Source organism: Phyllobates terribilis, unplaced genomic scaffold, assembly GCF_046119375.1.
Source record: "Phyllobates terribilis strain yellow unplaced genomic scaffold, ASM4611937v1 Scaffold_3__8_contigs__length_932513732, whole genome shotgun sequence".
NCBI classification, from domain to species: Eukaryota; Metazoa; Chordata; class Amphibia; order Anura; family Dendrobatidae; genus Phyllobates; species Phyllobates terribilis.
The window spans coordinates 431,678,358-431,690,290 of NW_027362763.1; the positions used below are offsets into that span (position 1 = coordinate 431,678,358).

The window sequence follows — 11,933 nt, forward strand, 5'->3', positions numbered from 1 at the left end:
TGCATATCTCACTCACAGGATGATGAAGGGAACATTACCCAAAACATTGCTATACTTCACCTTGCGGTGTAATCATTTTTTGGGGATATGACAAAAGAAAAATATAAAGCATAAAATAAATAAATATATATATCCCTGGTGTTTGTTTTGATACGAGTCCAGTGCGCGGTCCTATTCAGTGATTGAGAGTTGACTGAGCATTCAGAGATAGCTGTCAATCACTAGTAGGACCGCCCACTGTACATATGTATACAAACACCAAGGATTTCACTGAATAAAGTACAAGTTGTGCTGAATCTTTTCCAATAATCCGATATTCTGCTCATCTTCTCTATACCGTACGGTCCACAGATTTATTGCATTTACAACATGACAGGTTCCTTTTAACACTGCATTAACACATCCGTTATTAAAAATACAGAAGTGGTGACGTGTTTATTATACTTTTCCTCTGACTGTCCCACTCCTGGTTTTGGCTTACAAATACTAATGTCAAATATGAACCAAATACTGAACGCGTGAACGTTGCCTAAAACAAATGAAACATGAAAGACATACTGTGTTCTTCCGTCTTTCATCTGTTTTTCATCAATTTTTAACTGATCTATTGCTAAGATTCAATGTGTATTAAAAAAGTCTGTTATTTTTTAGATGGAAAAATGGATATGAATATGTGAAAGTAGCCCAGATCCTATCAACGTAGCACAGTCTGCTGCAGGCACAACTGATGATTACATCAGCTTTCTTTTTACTTGTAGCACAGATTTTGTTTTTCTACGTATCTACCTACTAATAAACCTTGTGCTTCAGCTCTTCATGCTTCACTTGTTTGCTGCCAGCATCCAGAGGCTGAAGGAATCCATGCTTCACTTGTTTGCTGCCAGCATCCAGAGGCTGAAGGAATCCATGCTTCACTTGTTTGCTGCCAGCATCCAGAGGCTGAAGGAATCCATGCTTCACTTGTTTGTTGCCAGCATCCAGAGGCTGATGGAATCCATGCTTCACTTGTTTGCTGCCAGCATCCAGAGGCTGAAGGAATCCATGCTTCACTAGTTTGCTGCCAGCATCCAGAGGCTGAAGGAATCCATGCTTCACTAGTTTGCTGCCAGCATCCAGAGGCTGAAGGAATCCATGCTTCACTAGTTTGCTGCCAGCATCCAGAGGCTGAAGGAATCCATGCTTCACTAGTTTGCTGCCAGCATCCAGAGGCTGAAGGAATCCATGCTTCACTAGTTTGCTGCCAGCATCCAGAGGCTGAAGGAATCCATGCTTCACTTGTTTGCTGCCAGCATCCAGAGGCTGAAGGAACCCATGCTTCACTTGTTTGCTGCCAGCATCCAGAGGCTGAAGGAACCCATGCTTCACTTGTTTGCTGCCAGCATCCAGAAGCTGAAAAAATCCATGCTTCACTTGTTTGCTGCCAGCATCCAGAGGCTGATGGAATCCATGCTTCACTTGTTTGCTGCCAGCATCCAGAGGCTGAAGGAATCCATGCTTCACTTGTTTGCTGCCAGCATCCAGAGGCTGATGGAATCCATGCTTCACTTGTTTGCTGCCAGCATCCAGAGGCTGATGGAATCCATGCTTCACTTGTTTGCTGCCAGCATCCAGAGGCTGAAGGAATCCATGCTTCACTAGTTTGCTGCCAGCATCCAGAGGCTGAAGGAATCCATGCTTCACTAGTTTGCTGCCAGCATCCAGAGACTGAAGGAATCCATGCTTCACTTGTTTGCTGCCAGCATCCAGAGGCTGAAGGAACCCATGCTTCACTTGTTTGCTGCCAGCATCCAGAGGCTGAAGGAACCCATGCTTCACTTGTTTGCTGCCAGCATCCAGAGGCTGAAGGAACCCATGCTTCACTTGTTTGCTGCCAGCATCCAGAAGCTGAAAAAATCCATGCTTCACTTGTTTGCTGCCAGCATCCAGAGGCTGATGGAATCCATGCTTCACTTGTTTGCTGCCAGCATCCAGAGGCTGAAGGAATCCATGCTTCACTTGTTTGCTGCCAGCATCCAGATGCTGAAGGAATCCATGCTTCACTAGTTTGCTGCCAGCATCCAGAGGCTGAAGGAATCCATGCTTCACTAGTTTGCTGCCAGCATCCAGAGGCTGAAGGAATCCATGCTTCACTTGTTTGCTGCCAGCACCCAGAAGCTGAAAAAAATCCATGCTTCACTTGTCTGCTGACAGAATCTACAAGGCGTGATACATTGTATCTTCAGTACACAGCTACATTGTAGCCATGGGGGGTAGATGTACTTGTTTCCAGAGCCTTAGCTAACCTTGACACCATTGGACCAAACTCTCAGCTGTAAGCAGGAGTGGGACAGGGTGGGCTGTTTGTGGAATGTAAACACAGATGTCCCATGACACTAAACAGAGCTCTTGATAGCTGTGAGGCGTGGACTGGAGTGTACAAGTGCTGTAAGTCTTCAGTACACAGTGATGGGCTTTCTGACTACTGTGAGCAGCCACCATGTAGCTGTATACCCCTGCACACAGTGCCCAACCATCCCGTACACAGCTGTCCTGCCATGAAGCATGCCCGGGCAGCCTGTGCACACGTGCTTACCAGCCACCCTGCCTGCACAGTGTACAGCGGCAGCTGTGTCAGCACGGGGTGGCAGGGTCTGGGAAGCAGCCGACACGTGACGGGGTAGGCTTCCTGGCGGAGAGGCTATGCCCTGATCTGAGAAGGCAGGCAGATGCAGACATGATGACACCCACAGTGTGTAGTGTCACCCCACTCGCGCCCTGCTGCAGCCATTTACCTGCCACCGGCTGTCCCCTGCGAGGGCAGTTCAGCCACCTGGGTGGTATCTTGTTATGAGCCATGCTGATGGAGCCAGGAGATTACACTGATATTATTGTTCCTGGAGGCTCAGCCGTCACGTGACCCCTCCCAGAACCACTCACAGCGGCGAGCTCACACAGTGACGTCACCGCCTTACGTAACGGAACAGGGCTCCCACCGGGATCCCGCGTCTCGCAAACCCCATTCAAAGTAGTGCACTCGGCCCACAATGCACAGCGGCACCAACCTTCAGGAGGGTACTTCCGGGATGGGGACACTTCCGGTGGAAATCCTACACGGGGGGGGGGCGTAGGAGGGTGACATCTAGGGAGCAACTGAGGAGCTGCAGGACAGGAGGCTACTAGCTGGGGTTGTGTCCCAATCCCTCAGAGTACACACCGGGGAGTGAGGGTAAACAAGGCACAGGTGGTGGCTGCCTCTATCTCTCTGCCGTGCTCAGGATTGGTGTCCGTGCAGGCTGCTCTGCTAGGTCTAGCACTGGCCACTGATGATGCTGTGACTGCTGCTGTCAGCCGTGTACCTCTCTGGTCTGGGACACGATGGCCCCTGTCAGACGGGTGATTCCAGATTACAACGCAGCCTGCAAAACTCACGCCCTAGTAAACTTATAGTGCTTGGCAGAAGAGACGGGAAAAAGGAGTGAGGAAAAATGGCTGAGGCCTAAGGTGATTTGTCTCCAGGATTGTGCTGCTGCATCTGAGAGCAGGGCTGAGATCATGCAGCTTGTGCCTGCTATACGCTGCCCACATGTATGTCAGTCGGCGCTAAACACCCCTCCTCACCTTGAGTCGCTTCGTTCCTGCCACTGTGTTTTAAGCTTTTTTTTTGAATAAAAGGACATTTTAAGGGAGGGTGAGTGCCACGGTTTCCTCAGCATTATGCATTTTGCCTGCTTCCAAGTGGCACCCAAGAGCCCTGTTGATTGGAGGTTCTCTCCCATTGCATATAGCTGGGACATCAAGGCAAGCACAAGGTGCCTGTTCTCCTCACCTGAATCAGCTGTCAGGTTCCCTTTAACATTTTCTATTCAAGGGAATCTGTCAGTAGGTACTATTTTATTCAGCTTTCTATGTCTTGCGTGCCCATGTAGACAGCCTAGGACTGTTACTGCTACTGACAGATTCCCTTTAAACTTTAAGGGGTGATCCACTTTATGCTACTAGATATGCTGGGGACATGATTTTGTGTGGCTTACTAATGGTTATTACAGGTTCATTATTAATGTCCTTTGTGAGCGCCGTTCTCTTGTTTTCCAGCCTTCCTCACAGCACAGCGCTCCTGTTCTCACACTGTCATTTAGTGGAGGAGCATGTGACCAGACCTGTCCATCAGCCTCCTTCATTCAACAGTTTGCCATCTCCAGTATTTCTCATTTGGAGAAATGCGGCAGTCCCAGGTGTCTCCCCCAGCGGCTGCATTCTGCCGCCCCCCGGACCGGGATTCAGCAGTTCTCTGAGCAGGCTGTCATCATGCTGACAGCCCACTCAGAGAAGCTGTGGTGTGCCGGCTCCCAGCGTTCAACTTGCAGACACAAGTACAATTGAAGCTCTGACCATCGGCTTAGAGAGACGTCAGCAGCGTGATCAGGTCATGTGATCGCGCTGCTGACGTCGATCGCCGGCATCCAGAAGAGAGCAGAGTGTCGGTGGTAAGTGCTCCTGTAGCTGAAGACACCGAAGGTTCAGAATGGGGGGGGGGGGTTTATTCTGTGTCGAGGGGGGGGAATTTAATCTGTGGGGAGTGAGTTGGGGGTGGGTGCAAACACATTATGGGAAGCAAGGAGAAAAATGTGTGTGGAAACAGTATGGGGAGCAAGGGTGATGGGATGTGTGCAGACACAGTATGGGGAGCAACGGTGATGGGATGTGTGCGGACACAGTATGTGGAGCGGGGGTGATGGGATGTGTGCCGACACAGTATGGGGAGCGGGGGGTGATGGGATGTGTGCCGACACAGTATGGGGAGCGGGGGTGATGGGATGTGTGCCAACACAGTATGCGGAGCGGGGGTGATGGGATGTGTGCCGACACAGTATGGGGAGCGGGGGTGATGGGATGTGTGCCAACACAGTATGGGGAGCGGGGGTGATGGGATGTGTGCCAACACAGTATGGGGAGCGGGGGTGATGGGATGTGTGCTGACACAGTATGGGGAGTTGAGAGGTGATGGGATGTGTGCGGACACAATATGGGGAGCGGGGGTGATGGGATGTTTGCAGACACAGTATGGGGAGTTGAGGGGATGTGTGAGGAGGAAATATGTGGAGTTAGGGGAAATGTGTAAGGAGACAGTACAAGGGAAGAAAAGTGTGAGTGGGCACAGAATAGAGACTGAGTAGTGTTGGGGGTATAGTATGGGGGACAGTGTAAGGGCACAGCCAGGAAGGGACAGTAAGTCAAGGAGGGAGAGCGGGATGAGGGGTCACAGTATAGAGACTGGGCCCTATAGGGGGGACACAGTGTGAGAGGACAGTGTGAAGAGGAGGCCCCGTATGGAAAGGAGGAGGCAGTGTGGAGAGCATGTACCATAAGATGGACAGTGTGGGGGTCATATTTTGTGCAGGGAATATAGTAAGGGACAATTATTTATTCAGGGGCTCAGCGTAGGGCAGATATTTTTATTCAGGAGCATTATAATGACACTCTTATCTTTAAGGGCATTGTGTGGGGATGTGCTGCAGAAGACCAGAGAAGATGGAAGTCTGCAGAGACGGGCTGCAGATGAGAAAAGGCATCATGGCGTCTGGAGAAGAGGAAGAAAAGAAAGATGACATTGTCTCTGGATTCGTTCTATCAGGTACCTGGATGTAAATGTTTTTTGTGATGCTGACATTTTTATATTTTATGTTATGAGCATTAAAGGCGTTGTCCACATTTGTGATGAGTCTGCAGTTATTCTATGTGACTACAGACTTCTGAATTCTCACAGTGCGCACTGCACGCTGTCAGGATTCTCTGGTGCCGGCAATTTACATACATGCGTTCACATGCCGACTAGACATGTGTGGCCTCACTCAATGAAAATGAATTGAGCAAGGCCAGACACGTCTAGTCGGAATGTGGCCAGAAGTATACAAATCTCATACTTGTGCTCACATGACCGTCCACTCTTGCCACGGCAACAGAGAATCCTAAAAGTGCACAGTGTATGCGCTGTGAGAATTCAGAAGCCATCAGTCACATACAGTGACTGCAGACTTTCATCTCTAACCTGGACAAGCCCTTATTTTATAAAATAAAGTCCTGTAGCAGCCAATCCTAACAGCATGTAATATCCTCACTGTCAGGATTCAGCTCTGCTTGCAGGTTCCATCTGTCATCACATGGCCACTTCACTCATATGCGATTTTCATACTTACGGTCACGTGACAACGAGCTTTTCTTTCTGCTTCTCACAGAGAGAATTAGGAAGAGTAGCTTGTCGGAATGTGACTAAGGCCACAGCCCCACTATCAATATTTGGTCAGTATTTTTTCTCAGAAGTGGGAGCCAAAACCAGGTGAGGAACAATCAGAGAAAAGGTATAATAGAAACAATATGTAACCGCAATAGGGGATACAGCAACCACTATTAATTGTTCAGGTATAATAGCTAAGTGGTATTAAAATATAACTTTTAATAGACATAGATTAAAAGAAACAATATAATAAAAAATACTAAAAGGACCAGAGAAGTATCAACTATCAAAGGATCTCTCTAATCCAAAGATGGAACAATTATGCACACATGAAAGAAATCCAAAAGTAGGTCACCCTACCAGAGGTATGTAAGTCAATATTTTCAGTTTCAACAACTAATCACACCATGGAGGAATAAGACCCACGGTCCGTAACCATAAAGGAATACATAGATTAGAGGGCAGATACCATACAATTTATCTTTCTGCCATAAAAAAGTAGTGTGATAACCGTGAAATGTCACATAAAGTGCATGTTACACCAAATAAATATCATACAATCATCATAGGTGTAACCAATTCACGTTGGTCTATGCATACATAACTAAAGTGCAAGCTTAAGATCACACATATAGCACTGACATGGCAACCCTTAGGCTAAGTGCCCACGTTGCGGAACTGAAGCATATTTTTTACGCTTCTCCCTGGCGGGAAAATCGCATGCGGATTTTACATGCGGTTTTCCCGCCAGGTAGAAGCGTTTGTGAGGCGTCTTTGCATGCATTTCCGCATGCGGGTTATCAAGCGCTTCTCCAAGTGATTTAAGCATCACTTGGAAAAGTGCTTGACAACTTGTTCACACTATATAAATCCATGCAACCGGCATGGATTTATATAGTGTGACCAAGTAATAGTTAAAAAAAAAAGAATCAGAATGGTAAAAAATAAAGTTTATACTCACCTACCGATGCATTCTCTGCCCCGTCCGGAGTCTTGAGCTGCTCACGCTGTTGTGTGCAGGACCTGCGGTGACGTCATTGAGTCATGTGATGGGTCATATGACTCAATGACGTGGCAGGTCCTTCACACAACAGCGCGACGGAGGGAAAACATCAGAAGATAAGTATAAACTTTATTTTATTCTTTTTTTTACAGGTTCTTTGGTACCCAGGTATGGAGGAGAGTCTCCTCTCCCCCAGACTTGGGTACCATCCGCACATTGATTCCGCATGCGGAAACGCAAAATTAATGAACATGCTGCGGATTTTTGACCGCAGCATATACGCTGCGGAAAAATCCGCAGCATGGGCATTAACATTGCGGAATGCCATTGGGGACCATGGGGTGCGGATATACATGCGTTTTACAAGCGTTTACGCTGCGGAAATTCCGCAGCATATACACTTGTAATACGCAACGTGGGCACGCAGCCTTAGAGAATAAAGTGCCTTTTATAGAAATGATCATGATTTGCTTATACCAAAACTTAGAGTCTATATAGCAAAAGCAACAATACTGCGACCCTTATGGGTTATAGCTGTCATGTACAAATTAGAACAGTCTCACACAGTCTTGCAGCGAAAGGTAATTAGACTCATCCTGGTGTGTGTTCATGCTCAAAGATTTCACCCAGTGGTCTTGTATCAGACTCGGAGGTAGGATGCTCCCTACACGTTTCCTCCCATAAAAGATTCTTCAGGGGAGATTTAGGTGGGCTGGTGGGACATCACCGAATACATGCAGCCCTCAACATCCTGCCTCTGGTCATACCAATAGACCTAGAGCTCAACGGGTCTTTTTGGTCGGACTTTGGAGCAAGCTTGGAGAAAGCATGTTGCCAAAGGTCCGGCTTCTTTTTGCCACAAACCGGCAACCCTGAGATATGATTTTTCTAAATGTGTCATCTTGGTTGATAACTGGAAGATTTTTTAGGGATAATATTTTTGACTTGATTATATTGTAGGATGTGGAAAAAGTAACAGATGCGTCATAGTTCATATTTGGTGGAATATTGGAGTTGATTTCTTGTTTTGTTTTTTTACTTTGATGAATGCACCTTGAATCAAATGACTTCCATATCCCCTTTCTCGCAATCTGTTATGTACAACATTACTCTCCCCAAGGAAGCTGTTGTCGTCTGAACAAATGCATTTAGCATGTAACATTTCTCCATAGGGGATGGCTCTAGTAGTATGTTTGGGGTGACAGCTTGTCGATTGGAGAATGGTATTGCCTGATATACTGTTCCTGTGTAAAGATGTATGTACACGATCGGCAATGCAATCTCCGAGGAAAACGTCCAGAATTGAAATTTGATTGGAAAGTGGATCAGCTGTGAACTTCAAATTGCATGTGTTGTCATTTAGATATAGATCAAATTCAGAGAATTCCAATGTGCTTCCCACCCACACCAGGAGGAGATCGTCCGCGTAGCGACCATACCACCTGATGTGGGTGGAGAAGGGGTTGTCAGGGTGAAAAATGAATTTCTCCTCCCACCGTGCCATATACAGTATGGTGAGGGAGAATTTAGCACCCATTGGTGCTCCAACTGTTTGCAAAAAAAAAAATGTAGAATTGAACATGAAATAGTTGTGCTTCAGCAGATAGTATAACACAGTAATAATATAATGTTTGTGATCACTAGAATATGTACTAGATGGTATTGGACAGCTGTAGCTGCAAGTGAATGCGGAATACAGGAATGCAAATTAGCCACATCTAGTGTGGCAAAAGTGTATCCCCCTTCCATGAAAATTCATCAAATTGTCGAAGGACCGAAGTGCTATCTTTAAAAAAAAAAAACGGTGTTCTGGTAGTTAGTGGTTGCAAATGGTTGTCCAACCATTTACTGAGTCCCTCATTCAGGGACCCTATTCCTGAAATAATTGGTCGTAGGGGCGGAGGTAAAATCCCTTTGTGTGTTTTTGGCAAACTATGGAATAATATACCTGCTAATTACACGTTATTTTCAGCCTCTCTGTGACTGGCTGTGTTTAGTGTAAAACAGGACCATTGTCATTTCATTACTATGCTAAGATTAAGGGCGTCTAGGACACCAAAAATGCGTCAGTTTTTTAGCTTTTTATGTCGGGTTTTATGGTATAAAGAAATAAAATAGTGCTTTAATTTTACCTCTGGAAGTGCCGCTCTTTTCACTTTTCTAATGTTGCTGAGCCACACCAGCTGGAGTCATGGCAGCCACCGGTTTTCCTCCCATGGACTTCCAACCTATAAAGCGTGCTAAGCTCTGATTCTTTTTTCTACATTCATTCCACCACATAGTGTACTGGAAAATGGGAAAAAAATTCCAAGGGCGGTGAAATCGCAAAAACAAAATGCAATTTTGATAGTTTATTGGGAATTATTTTTACAGCGTACATTGTGTTGTAAAAATGACCTGGCAATATGGTTCTGCTCATCAGTATGATTACGGCAATACCAAGCATGTCTAGTTTTGTAGTATTTTAGTGGTGACAAAAAAAATCAGACATTTGAAAAGAAAATTTTTTATTGTGTTGCCATATTTCAAAACCCGTAATGCTTTCAGTTTTCAGTCTTACAGCATTTTGAGGGGGTATTGCAGCGACCAAAAAAAACAACATTTTGATATTTTGAATTGTTGACTGTGTTTTCCAATCGTGTTTTTTTATATTTTGATAGATCGAACATTTCTGGATGCAGCGATATCACCTGTATTTTTACATTTTTTATTTTCATTTTTAATGGGGGGATTGGAACTTTTTTTTAAACTTTTTACTGTATTTATTCTTCTTAGAGGACTTGTACTTTATACAACAATACCACAGTATTGCTGCATATAGTAAAAATCACAGTCTCCTTTGAAGCCCGGCTACAGGCATGATGACAGGCATGGAGATCTTCAACAGACCCACGGCTGTCATAGCAACCCATCACCGTCCCATGATCACATCATGGGGGGCACCGAGGAGCGCATAGAATAACGTGCCCACATGCCGTTGCGCTGTTAATGCTGCTTTCAGAGTTTGATAGTGGCTTTTAACAGGAAAGTAGTCACAAGCGGTCTGTGTGCACCCAATGAGTTTTTAATGCTGCATATTTTTGCTGTGTCAAAAAAGCAGCGTCTTAGGCCACGTTCACACGTTTAGTATTCGGTGAGTTTTTTACCTCCGTATTTATAAGCCAAAATCAGAAGTGGAACAGTCAGAGGAAAAGTACAATATATTGTGGATTATAAGACACAACGGACCATAAGACTCACCCAAAATTTTAGGAGTGGAAAATAGGAAAAAAATGTTTTAAATAAGATGGTGGTGCGTCTTATAGTCCATTTTTATGGTAGTTTACCTGGGGAGCGGGGTCACAAGAGGCGGGGTTGCTGCTACAGGAGGATGGTAGCAGGAGGGGGCGATACTGCGGTGCCTGGGCTCTCAGAAGACGTCAGTGCCAGTGAGCAGACTCCCCTCTCCAGAGATGTTAATCTGCGCATGCACCTCCTTCGGTGGCCATTTTCCCAAAACCCACCGCATGGAAATCTACGCAGGCTCACTGATCTTTTTTTTTTAACTGAGTGTAAACTGACCTGTGCAACATATCAATTTCTCTTGTGGGTACGCTGATTTTTTTCTGGTCTATTTTTCCAATAGACGCAGAAAATCCACAGGTAAAAATTACACATGCAATGTTAGGGCGTTTCTGTAAGGAGATGGACATGTTGCCCACTTTCCCCCTTGAAGAACATACGTATTGTGCAGTGTGAACTGTGACATGAGTTAATGGTGTTAATGTTCTGTGTTTGGCCGACGGGAGAGTTTGAGTTAAAGTTTGGGACTAGCCCAGAGTGGGTAGGGCTAAGGTGGAGGGACAGAGGCAGTTTCCTCTCAGGACATCAGATAGGGCTAAGTGTGCACCTGAAGTAGACCTCAGGTATAGACAATCAGCAGTGCCGCATGACGTGGATGTCCCGATGTGAGGAGAGATCAAAAGAGTGATTAGTGTGAACCAGAGCAGAAGGGAAAACTGATGGAAGGACAGAGTGGTTAATCTGAGACAGGTCCTGGAAGAGGACACCTAGCCGTATGGCCCTGAGTTTAGAACTCAGAGATGTGCCAATACGGGACAGAGTACTTGAGACGAAGAGAAAGCCCCGGGAGGGAGTTCCAAGGCGTCAGTGGCTGAGAAGCTAAGTACTGGCCATATTGGTAACATAGTTCTTTGTGGAGAAAGGAGATGCGGAACCATGGGTTGAAAATAGTACTGTTGCTAATTGAACTGTAGTACAGAGCTGGGCTGTGGAGAAAGAGAACAAGTAACGAGAAAGGGAATAGAGACTGTTGGGAAGATGCTCCATACAGTGAAGGAAACGTTCATAAAGTTGTGTACCTGCTATCTGCTGTACATATTCCCACAAAGTTATTGTTTATTTTTGACTGGCGGTCTCCCTCATTGAAGTCCTCAACATCTAGTCCTGGCCAACCAAAGTCATCGGTAACATGCGGCCTACAAGGGCATATCACCTCAATAGCACAAGTCCACACCCTCACCGTCATGAAATGTACCGGGGCGTAATAGACTACTACTTCACAAACAGCTACTGCCTGGCGCCACGTTACATTTCCACAATGGAAACACATCAAAAACGCATGTAATCTGCACATAGCCATATCAATAACTTTTTTTTTCAAAGCCAAATACCAGGAAGTATCAAAAACAAAGCAGCTTTATTTGAACTATGACAGCC

The 11,933-nt window shown here is 45.8% G+C and overlaps 1 protein-coding gene across 3 annotated transcripts in view; it reads right to left on the minus strand.

Moving 5' to 3' along the window:
* The window catches only part of RNGTT (RNA guanylyltransferase and 5'-phosphatase), a 584,571-nt gene that overhangs the window by 570,843 nt on the left and 1,795 nt on the right, over positions 1-11,933 (minus strand). For 2 of the 3 annotated variants that reach the window (XM_073675691.1, XM_073675693.1), the window contains exon 1: positions 2,772-3,035. The exons of the other annotated variant lie outside the window; for it this stretch is intronic. In XM_073675691.1, the coding sequence (XP_073531792.1) occupies positions 2,772-2,835 (64 nt within the window). In that variant the 5' untranslated portion in view covers positions 2,836-3,035. Of the gene's footprint in view, positions 1-2,771; positions 3,036-11,933 lie in introns of those variants that run through there. 3 annotated transcript variants of the gene reach the window in all.